We start from the raw sequence: 20612 nt of genomic DNA, 5'->3' as shown, positions 1-20612 counted from the left end.
GTAATCTGCACACCTTTGGGTTTACTAAGTGCAGTGCATGTGTCAGCCCCCAATCCGTACCATGCAATATATACTGTTTATCATTTATGGTTAAATTGATATCGCAATATGAATTTTATGCCATATCGCACAGCTCTGGGTTCATCTCAGAACTGTACTTTGGTTCTTATCACACTGGTTATAATCCCTGGCTAACTGTTCTGCCCTTATCAGTCAGCTCCAAACGTAAACCCATAGACCTACTTCCTTATCAGTTTTGTATAACGTTAATCATAGATTAATGGGGGCGGAGCATGGTGAATGAGCCCTTCTTTATTGCAACTCTCACAAATACGACAAGTGTGAAGGAGAGAGACCGCAGTGTGGTGGTGATGGGGTGGGGAAGTGGGGGTGCTAATGTCCCTTTAGAGATTAAGACGAAATATATTAGCACTGTCTGGGTTATTATAGATAGACAATGGTGTCTGTCTGGCAGATGATGAGGGGGGCAGAGGCCAGGGAAAGAAGGATAAGGTGAGCTTGAAATGTGGAAGAGGGCAGATGATTAGACGGAGTCTGGAGGAGAGAGGGATGACGAGGCTATAATAGTCTTGAGGTTATGACTGCAGTGGGATCTGAGCTCTCGCCATGCCGGGCGCCTGCTGCTTCGTCTGCCCGACGTCTCAGATGTTTTAGCTCATCTACAGGCGTGTGAGTGTAGTAATCCTCTGTAATGTGAGCTTGAAAAATCACCGTTTACTGACCTTCATTAACAACTTAGCAACTGTTTTAGCATCCAGGTTCTGCTATACCACAAGCCCAAAGGTTTCAGTTCTTTTTGTGTCTCTGCTTTTTATGTCATCACCATGTTTCAACTCTGCATGTGTACATCTCTCCCTCTCAGCTTGGTGGACTTCACTCGTCTCCCCTCCCCCACCCCGGAAAATAAAGATCTGTTTTTTGTCACACGGAGCTCGGGCATCCAGCCCTCCCCAGCGCGCAGCTCGAGTTACTCTGAAGCCAATGAGCCCGAGCTGGGCATGAGCAATGGTAGCAAGAGCCTGTCCATGGTTGACCTCCAAGAGACGGCCCGGAGTCTGGACACCCCCCCTGCTCCCTCGGACACGCTCGGTGAGGGCCCTTCCGTGCCCTGGTTGGTACGGATGCCCCAGGGCAACTTGGTTGGGGGTCCCACCTTGCGGAGGGCAGGCCAGACCCCCACCACGCCCGGAGCGGGAGAGGGGGTCCCGGGAGCTCCGGGGCGGCCAGCTCAGCTCCTGGCCCCCCTGTCCTTCCAGAACCCCGTCTACCAGATGGCGGCCGGACTTCCTGTGTCGCCCCGTGGAGCAGTGGGGGACTCTGGGTCGGAGTCTCACAGCTCTGTCAGTTCCCATAGCAACAATGACGACAGGCCAGAGCTAAAACACCCTTTTTTGAACCATGGGGGTGGGGCCAGCAGTGGGGAGGAGTTTGGGGCGCGGCGTTCAGGAGAGTTCACTCGGAGGCAGATGTCCCTTACAGAGTCCCAACATCAAACGGGTGTCCCTCGGCAGAACAGTGCCGGACCCCAGCGTCGCATTGACCAACCACCACCGCAGAGCACTGCGCGAGGCCGCACCCCTCCCAGCATGCTCAACTCTGCCCCTTACCCACGCCCTTCCAGCAGCAGCGTGATGTCATCCTCACCTGATTGGCCGAGCAGTGGGGCACGATTACGGCAACAGAGCTCCTCCTCCAAAGGGGACAGTCCAGAGACCAAACAGCGCGCTCAGCACAAACAGGTATACACACACACACACACTTCCTCACAGCCAAAATGACACCAGAAAGGCAGTGGACAGTATATGTGTGTGGATGGACGTATGCTCTCTTTCTTTTTGTTACCTTGTTTCTGGTTTACTGGAGTCCATTTTGGCTCTTATAGTGAAGATGCATGTTGGGATGCAGTACAATGAAAACACTTGCTGAGGAAACTGCCATCATGAAGTTACTCTCATTCCTCTGATGTACCACTGCCATTGCCAGCATGAATTCTGGACAAGTTTGAAAAAAATTAACACTAAAAAAACTTTCAAATCACATGAGACAATATTTTATTCACAACAGATAACACACCAACTGAGACATTTTACAATATTATGCACAAAACTAGCATTTGAAATGTTATATCTGCTACAGGTCTAAAAATAATTGGGACAGGGGCAGGTTTATCATGGTGTAGAATTTCCAAAACAGTTTTAAGATGTTTGGGCATTGAGGTTATGAGTTTGGAATTTGGTCCTATTTTTGAAATAAATTTCCAGCTGCTGAAGAGTTTGTTTTTCATTTAGTGATGCACTTTAGAGGTTTTGTTAGAAGGCTTTAGATTTACATTTAACACTAGAATTACTAACTTTTTTATTTTCTGGTGTAAGGCCCAAGGTGTTATTCACCCCTGCTGAGATTTTCACAGGTCTTCAGCTTGATTCTCCTCAATCTTTTGTTGTGCAAACCACCCATTACCTGTGATGGCACATTTGCATTTGCCCTCTGATTGCACTTTTCTAAGAATGCACATCAGGATGGCCTCCGTATCACGGCCACATAGGAAGAACCTCTCCACGCAACAGGCTTTGGTCTTGCTTCAGGAAATGGACGAAGCAGACTCTGATGGAGGAGAGATTTCATTTGTCCAGCAGGCCACTGATACTTCCTCAGAAGAATCTGAAAAGGAGACGGAACAAGAACCCAACATGCCTCCATGGAAGATGCACCTTGGTCCTGGGAAGCCCTGTCTGAACCAGATAGCAAAGGACGGCACTGTGTGGGTAGAGGAGACCATTGGAGTGCCGTAGCAAACCACTCGTGCTTCACTGCGCAAGCTTTGGCATTGTCATTGTACATATGATATTTAAATAAACCCATTTGAGTGAGGTTCATATGAATCTCAGAACAGAGCCGGACTGGAATTAGGCAATTCATGAACTGATGGCATTCGTTTCAATTCTGTTTGTAAGAGCAATCATGAGTCCCGTTGGTGCCATTGTGGATTGCTGGTCAGAAAACTTTATGGTGCCAGTAATCAAAGAGACAATGTCCCGAGATTATGCAACACCTTCGATTTGATGACAAGGACACATGGGCAGAACGGGTAAAAACAGACAAATTTGCTGTGCAGAGAGTTTCACTCCAGGAGAAAACATGACCATAGATGAATAGCTGTTCCCTACCAAGGTTCGTCGTCCATTCACACAGTATATCGCAACCAAGCCAGACAAGTTTGGGATCAAGTTCTGGATTGCCACGGATTTGGAGACCAAGTATGTCTGCAATGCATCTCCTTACTTGGGACAGGATCCCAGTCGTCATAAGGCAGAGAGACTGGCAGATAACGTGGTCATGAATCTGATGGAGCCATTTTTGGATGTGGAGAAATGTCACGACGGACAGTTTTTTTACTTCACTGTCGCACAGACTGCTGCAGCACAAAACAACGCTATTGGGCACGGCGAATAAAGTCCGGCGTGAACTTCCTCAACTTGCAAAAAGACACTGAACAGCGAGAGGTATTTTCTACTTCAGTGCTTAGAAGTGGCAGTTTACTTACTCTCCTTTACTTCGGCCTGCCTTGGTTTTAAGATAACAAATGCAAATGTGCCAGGCCTCACAGGTAAATAGGTGTGTTTTCAGAACAAAAGGAAGAGAAAATGGAGCTCAGCAGGATACCAGGAGGTGTGTGGTCCAGGGAATTTATGCAAATTTGCGCAGCCTTAGTAAATCTAGTGTTAAGGCATTTGGCAGAGCGACTTACAACATAGTACCTTTAGATGGTATCTGCAGATAGTATGGCGGATGGTGTCAGTGGTATCTGGAAGTGTCATGGAAATGTGGTGCAAGAATGGATGCATTCACACGACTATAGGAAAAAGGGCGTTTAATACACAGAACACAATGTAAAACTAGTGGCCCCATTTAGTAATGTCATTGACTTAATCATGCTGACGATTGATGCAGTGTCTTCCGAGGGCCCGAAGACCATAGGTGTCTAATAAAGATCTCTCCAGTTCTCCAGAATCTTTTGATGATAAGATTTGTGATTTTTTACAGTTTGACATTGAGGAATAATGGTATTATTAATAATAAGTATTAAAGTATAAAGTTAAGTATGAGCTTGGTTTTAATTTTACATGAGCTCATTTAGTGAATAAAGGTGTACAATATCACAGTTTGAACATTTGTTATCTATGTTCTGTTGTGAATAAAATGATCTGAAAGTCTTTTAGTTTCATTTTATTCAAATGTAAGGCACATGACAACTTTTCTGAATTTATATTGTATGTCTGCAGACTTCATTACTATGGAAACAGTAAAGCACTTTATTGTTAAGCTAAGAGAAAGCAATATTTTGGAAGTATTGTTACTTAGTGTAAGTCTGCATACTGTACTTAGAATGGCATGTACACCTCTAATACAAGAAAGGCAGATCTGAACAACCTCAGGAAAAATATCTAAAAGCTTCTCCTGCCTTGTCTTTTGTGTACACACATACTCTGTGGCAGTTATGGGGACCATTTTGGAAAACCATCTCTGTTGTCTAACTTAACGTTAAACGTTTGGCTGGTATTGTATATTTAAAAACATTTGGCTGGTAGTGTATATTTAAAAACGTTTGGCTGGTAGTGTATATTTAAAAACGTTTGGCTGGTAGTGTATATTTAAAAACTTTTGGCTGGTAGTGTATATTTAAAAACGTTTGGCTGGTAGTGTATATTTAAAAACTTTTGGCTGGTAGTGTATATTTAAAAACTTTTGGTTGGCAGTGTATATTTAAAAAAAGTTTTGGCTGGTAGTGTATATTTAAAAACGTTTGGTTGGCAGTGTATATTTCAATTTTTTGGGCTGGTAGTGTATATTTAAAAACTTTTGGCTGGTAGTGTATATTTAAATACTTTTGGTTGGCAGTGTATATTTAAAAATGCTAAGCTGCTTTTTTCAATCATTGATTACAAGAAAACATTTGAAACACATCTATAGTTTATTATACTTCTGAGTCTGTAGAAATATATTGTCTTTAATACATTATATCCTTGTAAAGGTTGATGGATAGGATACTGTGAATATGTGCTGCTGTGAAAAAGGAAAGGGGTGTGAATTTTGTTGAAATTTTCACATCCATTAAAATACAATAATAGTTTATATTACACTACATTAAACTTCAAAAGCAGTCAGTTATATTTAGTTTTAAGTGTTTCTAATGTTTTCTAAAAGTAGGGTTTATTTTATTTTTATGAAATCTGAGAACAGGCCCATGTTTATGGTCTATAGTCAGTACTCGAGTTGAGGGTTATGAGGAAGGATGTCAAAATTATCCCCCTTCTAAAATGAACATCCCTTTGCAATTTTATCAATGAATGCATTGGTCTATTGAGTAAAATACCGTGAGTGAGAGGGCACATGCTCGTTCCACCTTTTAAATTTTTTTTAACCTCAATAAGCGGCATAGCAGGCGATGGCCATTGCCGGACCGTGGCATAGGCAATTGCTAAGGATGCCACAGACAAAGGATGGGAGAAAAAAGCGTTTCTTAAAACTAGTTTGTATTGATGTGTCTTAATATGAAAAGAACACATGAATTTAGCTGCCTAGCAAAGCCTATTAAGTAGTAGTAGAAATAATAATAACTATACGTATCTTTCCTATGAAGCCACAATGGCGTGACACCCCCCTTCCTTCCTTTCCCATACACTACAACAGGGCAATAATTTAACCTACAATAAGAGTGTAGTGTAAATAATCTGATCATCAAATATTTTTTCCTTTTATATTTTGACATGACATGTGTTATGCCACCAGGTATATGAAAGCACTTAAGTATCTACCCCAACACTACATATTTGTTCCAAGTAATTCAGAAATATGAAATTAGTTGTCCTGGACAGTTTTCTGATACTGACAGATGCACTGGATAACCAGACCCTGAGGACAGTGTGTACATTTATATGCCAAACTGATTTATTTGACAAATTGGTGAATTTGTGATTTTAGTCTAATTATATTTAACTAGAAATTATTCTCAACATAAGGCCATTAGACCCATTCAACTTCATCTTAGTTGGGTTGTTTATATTAGTGTCCTGGTCAAACCATTTGGGACCACTGGTCCAACTTTAGTTTAGGCTTATGAAACTGACCAAAGTATGCACCTCTTAAATTGCAGCAGTCTGATTATCAATCTGATTTGGATTGAGAAGAGAGATCTGCTGTATTACAATGATAAATCATTATTCTGCCAGTCTATAAAGGGACTGTTGGCCCTATATGGCATGTTCTTCTTGTTGAATTACGGTGATTGGACTCTAATAACCGTGATTACTTGTCTCAGCTCTGAATGTGGTTAATTCTGAAGTTTTATAGGCTGTGGTAAGACAATAATTCCGATGATAAAAAAACACGCAGATGCAGCCCACACTGTTTCGGGTTCATGGTTAATTGTCTCTCTTCCTCTCTTACTTTTTCAAAGTAAGAGAGGAAGTTTTCATTAAGCAGAGATTTAAATTAACCTTTGACCCCAGCTCTCCCAGTGACATTGACAGAGTGTGTCAGGAATTCTGAGTAACACATTCAAAGCATACAGCAGGTCATGAGAGTTGGCCATGCCGTTGGCAACCAGCAGAGTTTAACAGCGATCATTAACCTCAGTGAGGTTGTGGCACAGGGCACGGAAGGACATTTCAACTCTAATCATCTCCTTCAGACCTTGTGGACACTGATCAATTGTTCATGGATGGGCAGCTCAGGGCATGTTTGCAGTCATAGAAACTACACAACACACAAACAAAAAATCAATTTTAATTTTATGTGAATGAGCCCTTCATGCAATGGGGATGGTCAGTCTCAACGAATGTTCAGTGCTGGAACACTGAAGCAATCTTTGTCCCACAGTCTGTACCCACAGCTACCCTGCTTACCCTCTTTCATGCTATGTGTGCTGCCAAACAACACACCCTGCTGCTTCTAGTTCAGCTTCTGCCCTGTGTGCGTGTTGCTTCCTCATCACCCAGGCCTACAGTGAATCTGGAAAGGAAACACAGTTACAGTCATGTTACAGCCTTATTTCAAAATAGATTAAAATATTTTTTTCCTCTGAGAATTCTTCCCACAACAATGAAACCATGGGAAAACGGAAAAATGAACCTTTGCCCCAGTCTGAAGCAGGTTTTCATTCAGTATGAAACATCCTCACAGCATGATACTGCCACCTCCATGCTTCACTGTAGAGATGGTATTGGCCTGGTGATGAGTGGTGGCTGGTTTCCTCCAAACGTGATGCCTGGCAATCACCAAATAGACGGGAGAATTTTGCTTCTTATGATATGAGAGACCTTCAGGTGCCTTTTGGCAAACTCCAGGTGGGCTTCCATGTGCCTTTTACTAAGGAGTAGTGTCCATCTGGACACTTACCATACAGACCTGATTGGTGGATTCCTGCAAAGATTGATGTCCTTCTAGAAGGTTCTCCTCTGTCCACAGAGAACCTTTGGAGTTCTGACAGAGTGACCCATCGCTCAGTTTAGGTGGCCAGCTAGCTCTAGGAAGGGTCCTGGTGGTTTCGAACTTCTTCAACCTACATACTATTGAGGCTACTGGTCTTATTGGGACCCTCAAGGCAGCAGAAATGTTTGTGCCTTGTCAGATTGCCAAAACCTTTAGAGTAAACCTTTTTCACATTGTCATTATAGGGTGTTGTGTGTAGACTTCTGAGGAAAATAAGGCTGTAACATACCAAAATGTGGAAAAAGTGATGCGCTGTGAATACTTTCCGGATCCACTGTAGTATAGGTGTGTGCTTGTAGCTTTAGACTGCTTGGCTGTATGTGAGCCTGTGTGTGTTTTAAGCTCCACTCTGCTCATGCTTGTGTGTGTATGTGTGTGTGTGTGTGTGTGTTGTGTGTTGTTCCACTAGGCCCCTTCCCCAGTCAACCCCAGTGCGTTGGATCGCACGGCTGCCTGGCTGCTGAATATGAATGTGCCGTATTTAGAGCAGGACTCAGAGACAGACCCACACGCCAGAGAGGAGTACACACATGAAAAGGTAACTCATGGACATATGCTCACAAACATCCATACATGTACACCCTGACCCTTACACATGCACACACACATATAAACCATCCAGCCTTGTCCATACACAGAGTTAACCTTACCATACACTGGACTTTTGACTGCACTTTTGAGACCCCTTTACCAAGACATTTTGTTAAATCTAAATGATTGCTATAATAACTGAAAATGTGTTTGCTTCTTCCATGGACCTTAACAATCGTAATGCTTCAGGAACAATTTATTGTTTCAAATTAATACAGTTCATTACAACTCAATCATCTGAAAGCGCCTTTTTAGTACATACGTTTGAGCCATTGATTAATTATTGTGTATGAGTGTGTGTGTAGGATGTAATATTTGGCTAAGATGGTGTTGCTGTCTCACTTGCCTCTCATTAAGCAGATGTCCCATGCTTTTGCCCACTGTCATGCTTCCAGTCATACAGCCTTTCATTCATGAACTGTGATCACATAAAATGTGATCTCAGACTGGAGTGTGCAGGTGTGGCATTGGTTACATGTGAATGTGCACAAGAAATGCACATAGAATTAATATTAACAATCACAGTTACTAGTAATGCCTGTACCCAAACCTCCAAGGTACAACTGAGGTGATAAATATAAATATCATTTTGTGATATAATTTATTGGTCATGTGTACCAGCCACATGATGACATATGTCCTTTTTAGTCATTTCTGCAACAAGGGAGTTTTGCGTTGCCAACTGGGCAGCATGTCAGTGAAACGCTGTAGATAAGGAGAAATGAAATGTGCATTGCAGCGCTGCTCTCTAATTATCACCCTGGCTGCGATCCTTTTGGCTATTTGCCTGATACTCCCTGGTGAGAGGGAAGGAAGCAGGAATTGGGAAAAGAAAAGCGAGGTGAAAAAAGACAAAAACGTGAACCTATGGGACTACAAAATTGCTGCATTAACAGAAGAATTCATTAACAGATAATTGGAGAATTAAAACAATTGAGTAGAGTTCTGTGTTATTTGTTCATGCACGAATCTGTATATTGAAATCTTACTCTATGCTTAGGAGGAATCCATCCAACTTATTATAGCCTTTGTGCTAAAGATTCTGCCAAATGAATAAACAAACTAATCCATTTAATTGGTCATGTAATTACTTAAATGGATAATTAATTATTCATGGATACTTAAAACAGCCATCTGCAGCCAACCCCATGTGAGAATTCATGTCTAATTATGCATATACTAAACTTAAACTACATCACTTTGTACTAAATTGCTCCTCAGTTGATATTATAGTCAAATAATTACAACGTATTGTTTTAAAGCATTCTTCAATTTATATTAAATATGTATATGGTGGTAGTAGGGTGGTAGTAGCCTAGTGGGTAACGCACTCGCCTATGAACCAGAAGACCCAGGTTCAAATCCCACTTACTACCTGAGCAAGACACTTAACCCTAAGTTGCTCCTGTAACTACTGATTGTAAGTCGCTCTGGGTAAGGGCGTCTGATAAATGCTGTAAATGTAAATGTACATTAAACATACTTGAAGCATTGTACATAATGACATAATCATATTAAGTTGCTGCCTATTCTACCTTCTTCCAGAACAAAGTCTACCAGCCAGGAATTTGCTTTATGTTCCACTGCTTTTCACTGCAATGCCAGATGTAATTTAAGAAACATCAAACATCAAATTGGGAACATACAGTATATTCACAGAATTTTTCACACACTGTGAAGAGCCATGAGAATAAAAGAAATCTTTATTCATTATGTTCTTTAGCATCTTTAGGCATGTTTAGTCATTATGTTACTTAATGAGCATGAAATAATTGTGCAATACATTCAATTTCGTCTCTAAAAGTAACAGTGGCAAAAAACTATACCTGTGCACTGGTCATCTTTGTTGTAATTGAACACTGGCTGTTGGCATCCAGTTTAGGATGGACCTCAGGAGAGCTATAGTTTCCTGTGGCTCTAAATTGCCAACGTAAAAAGTTAGAGCCTAGTCAGGCTACAGGCCAACATTGTTGTTTAATAACCTCCATGGGTGCTGTTACCTTACTTGTGTAACTCAGGGCAGTTTGGTGTTCAGCAAGCGTGAACTCTTAACTCACAGCCACCGTTCTCTAGTGAGGTGAAAAATGCCACATGCGTGGACTGTAAATCTGGTCCACAGGGTCATACAAACACACACACACACACACACACACAGTGTAACCATTATGACGGCAGATATACAGCACTATAGGGTTGTAAACCTCTGGGATATATAGTGCGATTTTGTCAGTGTTTGTAGGTGGTTATAAGAATTATGTTGTGGGTTGCTAGCGCAAAGATGCATTAAAAAACTTTTTACGACGAGCAGTGATTTTCTCACAGCTCTTGTTTGGATGTGTAGTGTATTCAGTTTTTCACATGAGTTTCTTCCTGGTGATCCCATGCCCTCCCACAGGCCAAGCACTGGTTTGGTGAATTGCTGCATCAAATGGACTGACAATCTGTCTCTCTCTCTGGCCTCAGCTGAGCCTGTGAACATGGCCTCAGAGAAAGAATCTTGTCATAGTTGTAATACCAGGAACTATGAGCCACTGTAGCCTTTCACATCTATATATGCAATAGATTGTTCCATTTTAGGCCACATTATTTTTAAAATCACATTCTGAGTTTTATATAGTGGCACATTCAAAAGTGAAAGGTTTTTTTTTTTTATATCTGCAAACTCACAGCTACTGCTGCTTTAAGGTGACTACGCTTTTCCGGCTCCTCTCTGGTATATACTGTGCATCTGGAAAGTATTCACAAAGCATTTTTTGTGTTCTAGATTAAATAGATTACATGATTTTTTTTACCTTAACAAAATGTGTAAAAAGTGATGCGTTGTGAATACTTTCCGGATGCACTGCTGAGCACTACCCAGCTGAGCACTAAAACTGCTTAGTCTGAAGGGCAGCCAAGATTGTTTCGTTATACCCAGGAGAATATCTCAGCAGAGAGCAACCAGGTCGACCCAAGGCTTTGCATCGGGTGAGAACAGAAGGTGGAAGGCAGGTGAAGTGAATAACATTGATTATCTTGTTTCAGTGGCACCTGGCAGTGTGTGCGATTATATTAGGCAGCAAGTGACCATTTTGTCCTTGTAGTCCTCATGTGTTGGAAGCAGAAAAGGGCCAAGCGTTATGATGTGAGCATCTTTGATGAGGGCCAAATGATGACGGCTAGATGGCTATGTCATAGCATCTCCAAATCTGCAGCGCTGGTGGGATGTTCCTGGTCAGCATTGGTCAGGACCTACCAGAAACGGTTTACGGAAGGAAAACTGAAAATTTGCTGACAGGGTCAAGGACTCAATGGTGCACATGCTGAGATTTAGCTGCACCGTGTAATCCAATAGTTCTACTGTTGCTGCAATTGAAAAAAAAAACATATGCTGACCGTCTAGGTGCTCATCCTGACTAATGTATTTCCTCCTGCGCATAATCATCAGATCAGGATCATCATGGAGCGGTGGAAGAATGTGGCCTAGCCTGACGCATCATGTGAAGTGATCGTCATTGTGAAACACAGCAGCACAGCACACGGTGCACACAATGAAAAATGTCCTCTGTGTTTAACCCATCACCCTTGGTGGGCCGTGGGCAGCCAGTGGAAGATCTTTTTACCAGGTTCAATTTTTCAGTAGTGCACCCTGCACACAGCACAAATGTGAAAAATGGTTGTAGGGCCACAATAACAAAAGTTGACTTGGTGCCATGTTTTCCATCTTTTAATCCAAACAAACTAACCTGTTATACGTGCTTATATTTACCTTACACCTAACACGACTCAAAGGACTAGCACTGAGTGGAGTTCATGCCTCACAGAGACAAAGTTCTTATTATGGCAAAAGGGGGGGAAAGGGGACCTACTCATAATGTTATGGCTGATAGAAAAAAAATGGGGTCCACGGGTCCTGTGATGCAGTAAGTCAGCATGGGTGAGACAACAAAGAAATGAAGAAAACCCATATATTAGTTTGTGGTCGGGCTGTTGGCAAAAGTCTGCGTTGATGCCACGTTTTCCTACGGGGCTTTCATTTGTCAGTGCCGGGGCTTATGCGTGAAATATGGTGGCTTATTAGAGCCGTGCCTGATTAGAGGCGGGGTCCCTCGGCTACATGTTCGGGCCACACTGTCCCAAACAGCCTTGCTGAATGTTGTTGTTGGGCTTTCATTGGTGCTGCGTCATCTTGGTGATGGTGGTGATGATGTCGAGTGCTGATGAAATGAATTTATCAATTGCTGATAAAAGGGCTGAATTGCATATAGATCATCTATTGTCAGCCTCCCCATTCATTTCAGATTGATGTGTGTATATAATGTGAATAAATGTGGATGCTTGTGTGCAGTACCAGGCGGAGATCGCGCTGCTGCAGGATAAGCTGCGCGTGTCGGTGCAGAAGCTGGAGGAGTATGAGCTCCGGCTGAAGGACCAGGATGATCAGGCTCAGAAGATGCTGATGGAGTACCAGGCGCGGCTGGAGGAGTCAGAAGAGCGGCTGCGCCGACAGCAGGATGACAAGGACTTGCAGATGAAGAGCATCATCAGCAGGTGTGCTCATGGACACATGTAAAATAACAGGCAGCATAATTCCAACTCGGTACACAACCACATATACATACAAATACGGTACGAACTGTTATAAACACCGTACTCTTTTATTTGCTATGTTTTGTAAAAGGTTCAGGGAGTGTGTGTGTGTGTGTCTGTGTCATTATCAGAAAATTCATTCAAAAATAAAAAACATACATTTATGGATTAATGTCATATATGCATAAAAAAGTAAAACATCTGTATTAGAATAAGTGCAAAGAATGACATCAACTGATCACTTGTTTAGGTTGTTCATCACATTGTTGGTGCTGACGCCCAATTTGTGTTTTGCTTTCATTTTTCAAAACACTTTCTAAAACACGTTTCACACACAAAAAAATGCTTCTTTAAAAACGTAATTAAAGTGTCCACGCCTGTAATGGACTACTTCTTCTCCTACATTTTTAAACTCCATGAGTAATGATATAGCTGTGAACTTCACTACAGCCCACGCATCTTGTATGTTTCATAACTCATGTTTATATTTTGCATTTGTAGGCTTATTAGTGGTCCATGTTTATTTCACACTGTCATAAATGTCATGGTAGGAGGACAACAAACTTGAGGACTATATTACCAGCATATATAGAGAGGGACATCAGTGGAACCATTCATAGGCAGATCATTTTGACGTATGTCATGTACTGTACTGATACAGAAATGTGTGCCCTCAAGTGCATGAGTTACATATATAAACAGATAAGAAACATTCACGGTATAGTGCTGGGTATAGTGCAGCAGTGAGAGACTATACAGACTGGGGTCCCCTTGAGTATGGTACCGTCCCCACACACTGCTCCCTTCAAAATGATTCTAACGTGTGTGTGTGCGTGGCATTTTCTTGCCTTTGTAGGTTGATGTCTGTTGAAGAGGAACTGAAGAAGGACCACTCAGACATGCAGGCTGTTGTCGACTCCAAACAGAAAATTATTGATGCACAGGTGAGTGTGTGTGTGTAACATCAAAAATCATCTGATAAATTCAGTTGTGTGTGCAGTGCACTGGGCTTCTGAGTCTGCCACACGTTCGTGTTGGTTCTGACAGCTCAGAATGAAATATTCACTCGTCTACTCCCTCCTGAAGTCTGACAACCCAACGAACTTGCTCTGTAGCTACCGATGAGAAGATAAACACACAGGAAGAGAAGACCAGATTCAGTATTCTAGCCTCATATTTAAAGCACGCTCTTCCCTACTCTGACTGTGCTGTATTCTATCAGATGAGACTTTTGTGGCAGTTTAAGGATCTTTTAACACACATTAACCAGTAAGTGGTTACTGTCGACCTGTGTGGAAAACACACATACACACTTGAAAATAGCTGTCAGAGCACAGCATACATAGTCTCTCGTTTTGTTGATCACCCTCTGCACTGTTCTCTTGTTTTTGCTAACAAGCTATACACGATGCATTATTCATGTGACTTTTCTAACAAAATGCAATCTCATCACACTTCCATCCGGTTCAAAACCGTGTCGGTTCTACAGCGTAGTACATGCCCGGGAGGTGAGCAAGGATGGGAAGTGCTATGTATGCAACACATTTTTTAACACATGGGCCCAGATATAGAAACAGCCTGTGTATATCCCTGATCATCCTTATTGTCCAGAGGGGTCCATGGGTGTGCTAAATTTTTTTAAAATAGCCTCTTACATTTTGTGGAAATAAACAGACAATATTCAGACATGAGATGAACAATCCCAGTATAAGCCTAAATTTATAGTAGCATCTTAGTGCTCTTTAGACCCTGTTAATCTATCCATGTAATCCATTCCTGCTTTATTGAGATACTACAGCCATACCAAGAAGTACCATGATAAAATTTTATTTTAAATATTTAAAATTAAATAAATAATAGAATGTAAACACAAAATAGACAAAAAATAAACTCAAATAATAATAATTAAAATATAAAAAAGACCATTCAGTTGCATTAACAGTAATAGTAGTTTAAATTGATGTGAGATCATTCAAGATCTGAAAAAAGAGAAATGAATATAAATAAGCAACTTGATGAGGGTTGATGAGTGAATAAGGATCATCATAAAGGGTAAAATAACTGCCGTGGCTGTGGCACCTCGCAACATCAAGTTTTATATGTGACTTATAAGAATTTATTCTTCAAAATAGGTCTTTAAATGTTATGAAATGTTATCATACATTCAAGGTCTAGACAATTTTTTTATTATGACAATGAGCTAGCTATCAGTGTTACCAAATTGGTATACACAAATTTTGTACATACCTTATCAGCTTAACCCAGAGAGCATGCAAACCCTGCACACACCAAGCCTGGACCCAGAATCCAACCCAAAGGCTATATTGCTACCCACTGCACTAAAAACAAAAACAAAATAAATGTTTTCTCAAAAATGTGTGATCTAATATTTAGACTAATACAGTATTTATGCGTGTTCCTGATGATGAATTCTGCACAGGCAAAGGATCTAGCGGTGTGTGTCACTGTTGGAATCTATCCCAGAAACCCATCAAACTGGCTTGTCTGTTTCCCTCTCAATCCAGTTAGAGTAAATAAACACGTCATTAGATGAGATTCATTCACACAGGACACAGAGAAAAGCTGTTTAATAATTCAGCATCAGTTTAGCACACTCTGTACCCTGATGCAGGGAACACTGCGGGCCCCGTCGGAACGTTCCTGTTTCACTCTGAGGATCTGCATGTTGTGGATTGTTCACCTCGTTTTCTGTGTCTTGTCTCTCCTTGTGCAGGAGAAGCGGATAGCATCTCTGGACGCGGCCAACGCTCGGCTTATGAGCGCACTGACGCAGCTAAAGGAGCGCTACAGCATGCAGACGCGCAACGGCATCTCCCCCACAAACCCCACCAAGCTGCAGATCACTGAGAACGGGGAGTTCCGCAACAGCTCCAACTGTTAGTGCCTGTCCGGGCGGACCCGGCCTGGCCTCGGTGGACACTTTATTCAGAGAATGAGGAGAGGTGCTGTGAGCAATGAAGGCAGCTGCTAATGGAGCCCGTGTAGATACCTGTAAACGGTCAGTCAGCCCATCTGCAGGCCCCTGACCCTGAATGGATTGTTTTTTGATGGTCCAGTGGGAAGGTCATCTGAACATCATAGACATTCAGTATTTGGACGTCAGACTTTCAGCTACAAGCCTCTGTCAGCAAAAATGTCCTCAACATTTCATTCTTTAAGCAGAATCTGTGAAATTCCCACTGAGACAAAAGAACGTCCCAGTCTACTTTATTTGAAATCTTTTACCGGCCTCTCCCAATGCCCCCAAATTGGTCATACCAAATGCTCAGAAACTTTCCTCTGTCCTGTTCTTGGGTTCATTTCCCAAAGTGCCCCAACAAACCTTCTTAGTGCACTTTGTTGGTTTCCTTCATGGCTTTCAGCCCCTTTTGACTGAATGTTCTTTGTGAAAACTCTTTAATCTGAGAAGCCTTATCAATCAGTTCTGCAATCAGCAAAAAACAGACAATAAATATATATTATGAAAAAAACATAATTTATTGTGAACACTACATTGGACACTCTACATAGTGTTCAATGTAGTGTTATATACCCTAGTGTTATATATACATACACACAGGAAATAAATATATAATTATGAAAAAATATATTTTAATCAAAAGTGTGTGTGTGTGTGTGTGTGTGTGTGTGAGAATATATCATTATAAAATGATATTGGATGTGAAATATATCTGGGTTTTTTCATTTAGGAACAGTCACATGTTCTTAGTCTTAGTTTATTAAAAATAAAAAAATGAAACACTAGACTCAGACATGATCAGTTTGCTACCTTGTGGTTAGCTCAGTCATTCAAAAAAAGTCATTATACATGACTGCCATTGCCTGACTACCATTATACAGTTGAACATACAGCTACTAGCCAATAGAGTATTCAGCTAGAACACGGTGTGACAGGAACAAATCAGTAATGTTTGATATGAGCAATACAAAGATAAAGTGGATTAAAAGCTGTAGACCTAACCAATCAGCAGGTAAAGGCCAGAAGATTTCATTGCAGTTCGTTTCCTCACATATATTGAAAAAAACAGCCTTGGGCTGATGACTCCCAAAAGAAAAAAAAATCCAAAAAGCAAACAAATCTTACATCCTTCTCAGATTATATTCTCCGACAATGCTTTGTGTACAGCACTCAGCTTTCTTTTTCCTTCCTCAACATTTCAGCATTTACATTTACATTTTTTTTTGTATATTTTTGTATTCATGTCCTCGGCCAGTAGAAATCTGCATGCCTTTTGCTGCACACTGTTGCTATTGATTTGTTTGTTCTTTTCTTGTCTTGCCACTGAGGAATATATATTTCTCTAAATGGCCTAGTGCAGAGGCAAGTATGTACAAAATAAAATATTTGAGGCTACTCATCCTTGGATTGTGTAAATAAATATATATGTATGCCTATTTTTTAACCTGGTGTAATATGAGAGGCCTCTTATATCCTGTGTTGAACTCTACTGTAGCCGGATTAGCAGGATTATTGTAAATAGCTCAAGTCGCATCTCAGTCATGAGTTCTGCTGGTTGTGGGAGGACAACTCCGCATTGCCGTTGTTTGTGAGACGTGCCAGTCGTTTTACTTTTTAGAACAAAGTGGTCAGCAGTGTGAGTTCCTTTACAGTAAATATCTTTTATTCTGCCCGGAATTTTCCGTGCTGTTGAGTTTCAGACCGAATAAAAAAAAAAAAAGAATTTGACAATTCACAGGCAGCCCTGGTTCTGCTTTCAATCGACTACACAGGCAACAATGTGCAGATTCAGTGGACGACAGTCATACAAAAAGAATTCTTGCGCCTATCATGAGGTGTTTCCAAGGATTCATTTCCCAGAATGCATTATGGGTTTTTTTGGAGTGGAACTAGGTGGATGCTGTTCCCTGAACTGGACTGCAGACCTTTGCCTGGTTTCTCCCCTTCTTCAGCAGGTTTGGGATGAGCGGTGTGGATTCACAACACGTTACTGGTCAGATTTGATGCTGTCTGTGTAGAATCTGTGCAGCACAATATAAAAGATATTACTGATTTCTACAGAGGGGTTGCAGGGTTTCTGGGCTTTTTCCGCTCTGTGTCACTGTGGTAATACCATACTACTAATAATCTCATGCTGTATTAATGTAAATGCAATTGTAGGCTTATGGCCAAATGGTGCAGCAAGACGTTTCTTGTGTTATTGTCTAATTACATGGACTTAAATGTGATATGCTTAATGTTATATAAAGAATAGAACTTTTATTGGGAGTTTAATATGGGAACAGTCACAGCTGCATCATTCTAGAAAATATTGGACAATCTTGATGTGTGAAACCCTGCTTTGAAAATCACCCCCCTCCATCAGTATAACAGCATTGATGCTTTTGCCAGATTTTTTATTCATGCATTCATTTATGTAAGTCACAAACACTGCAACTGAAGTGAAAATATGTCTCCATGGTTACGCTCTTTTTGCTATCCACTTCTCTGCAGCTCATGTGTAAAGTTAGATTTGTCAAAAAGATCTGACTCTATAAATAAGTAAAGATGTTGTATGTTTTATAATCCTTGTAGAAAATACTTTTGTAAGTATGTTCAAAGTAAAGTATTTGCTGGTCTCTGCTTCATTGAACGGCAATGATGAATACAATAATGTACAGAAGAGAGTTTGTGTTGAAATGAACACAAGAAAAACGTGGCTGTGCAATTTATGTACATTTGCAACTAGAATGATTAAAGTTTTATTTAGCTATTTTACATTTCTGTGTTTTTGTGAGTGAATCAAAGTACTTAAATGTGGCTATGGAAGAACATATTACAGAATGGTCAGTATATGTAATGACAGCATGAATCATTGCATCATGTTGCATCACTTACTCAGTTACCGTAATAACCCTGTATTCGCTGTCAGGGACCATTTATGCTTCAAACTAATGGCCAGGAATAAGGCAATAACCCCAAAACATATCAAATGCATAAAAGCATGTAGTTGATATAGTGCCTGGCCAGGTACCCACAATATGACACGGGTGTCAGAAAACATAGTACGGAGTGTAAACTAAAAATTAGTAGCTTTGGGATTACCCTTAATCTATAGCAACCAAAAGGCTCTTATCATCACATTATCACTTCTGGAAGACAAGGAGCTCTCAGTGAGCAGTAATGCATGCAAACATACACAAAGATCTCAAAATTCCTTTAAAGCGCTTGAGTAGCTCTGTAGCATTGTGCACGTGTTGCTGCGAGGTGTCTCCTACAATGACCTCTCTGAATCAAAACATTGATTCAGGCTTTGAATAAATTAATTGATTAATTGATTAATTAATTTAAGATGTTTGCGGTCAATGTGCAGATATTACCAACTTCTAATATCCTACATTTAGAATTCATATTCTGAAATGAAATTCACATTCTTCCGACTGAGAAGAGGTTGCATTGCTTCTGATATGTTTAAACATCATTTTTAATGTGATCATAATTGAACACATTTTTAAAACCACACAACTTGCTTCTGAAATAAGTGTTTATTCAGAATAAATATAATAAGCATGAACTCCTGCAACAATGCAGTGACTGTGGAGACAGAGATTAACACACTGATGCCAAAATGTCTGTGTTCCCTGTAATACACTACAAATAAAAAACTAATCTGAAACACACTCCGTTGAAAAAAAAAATTACTAAACTGTTTTTGGTTAAAAAACTGCAAAAGATCAAATGGTCCCATTCTTGATCGGTTAGAAGACAGTTAGTGAAGTTCCATTCACATGACAACATGATCCTCACACTCATGCAGCACTTGATTATTTGGATCTTTTGAAGCTGAAGTTAGTTTTTTTTCCCTCGCTAATAGCATTGTGCCGCACCAACCTTGATGGCAACGGCTCCACTCAAAACTGTAGAGAACACAGGCTGCTCCATTACATGGCACACGGGTTCAAATAAGCTTGAGCAGAAAAGGTTCCCGAATCTGCTCCATGAACAGAACAGGTTCGTGAAGACTGCAGTGCAGACTAGATTTTGGTGAAGACTAGAAGTGTATGAGTGGTGTGTTCAGTTAAAAGAGACTTCCCTGAAGGCAGAGGAATATGTGTGAGAATTTAAAATGGAAAAAAAAATCTTTAACCTTAATTTAGGATTACTTGCAGTAGAACTCCCAGCCAACTCTGCAGTCTTTATTGCATCAAATGAGCACAACTGGTTGCACTGAGGCCTTGACCACCCCTCATTTAAGAAAAGTTCAGGGAATCTAGATTTATGCATACACACATTTAGGCAATAAACTCACTGTATACGCTCCCTCTATCTCTTCTTTTATTATATATCTGAGATGAATATATAATATATAACAATATACAGTGCATTTTTCCATATACATCACTTTTTCCATATTTTTATATTACAGCCTTATTCCAAAATGAATTAAATTCATTTTCTGCTGCTTTGAAGGTCCTAATAAGCACAGTGGCCTCAATCATCTGTAAGTGGAAGAAGTTCAAAACCACCAGTACAAGCTGGCTGGCCACCTAAACTGAGAGATTGGGAGGAGAAGGGCATTAGTCAGGGAGGTGACCACTCTGTCAGAGCCTCAGAGGTCCTCTGTGGACAGCGGAGAACTTTCTAGAAGGACAACATCTCTGCAGTAATCCACCAATCTGGCCTGTATGGTAGATTGGCCAGATAGAAGCCTCTCCTTAGTAAACGACACATAGCAGTCCACTTGGAACTATGGTCTGAATGCCAGGCATCAGGTTTATAGGAAACCAGGCACCACTCATCACCAGGCCAATACCATCTCTACAGTGAAGCATGGTGGTGGTAGCAGATTTGTGCCAAAACCTCAAAATCTGTCTGTAGAATACTGAGAAAATCTTCTTTAATCTATTTTGGAATAAGTGGGGCAGCGGTGGCCTAGCGGTTAAGGAAGCGGCCCCATAATCAGAAGGTTGCCGGTTCGAAT

At 40.9% G+C, this 20612-nt stretch overlaps 1 protein-coding gene across 10 annotated transcripts in view; it reads left to right on the top strand.

Moving 5' to 3' along the window:
- The window catches only part of dab2ipb (DAB2 interacting protein b), a 153906-nt gene extending 135497 nt beyond the window's left edge, over positions 1-18409 (top strand). For 8 of the 10 annotated variants that reach the window (XM_028971471.1, XM_028971476.1, XM_028971477.1 and 5 more), the window contains 5 exons: positions 884-1760; positions 7922-8050; positions 12431-12633; positions 13529-13616; positions 15407-15574. In XM_028971471.1, coding sequence (XP_028827304.1) covers positions 884-1760; positions 7922-8050; positions 12431-12633; positions 13529-13616; positions 15407-15574 — 1465 coding nt within the window. Of the gene's footprint in view, positions 1-883; positions 1761-7921; positions 8051-12430; positions 12634-13528; positions 13617-15406 lie in introns of all 10 variants that reach the window. The other 2 variants (XM_028971470.1, XM_028971473.1) reach the window with 2 other exon arrangements.
- Positions 18410-20612: the final 2203 nt, after the last annotated feature.

Source organism: Denticeps clupeoides, chromosome 3, assembly GCF_900700375.1.
Source record: "Denticeps clupeoides chromosome 3, fDenClu1.1, whole genome shotgun sequence".
Lineage (NCBI taxonomy): Eukaryota > Metazoa > Chordata > Actinopteri > Clupeiformes > Denticipitidae > Denticeps > Denticeps clupeoides.
This window is presented reverse-complemented; position numbering and strand designations above follow the sequence as displayed.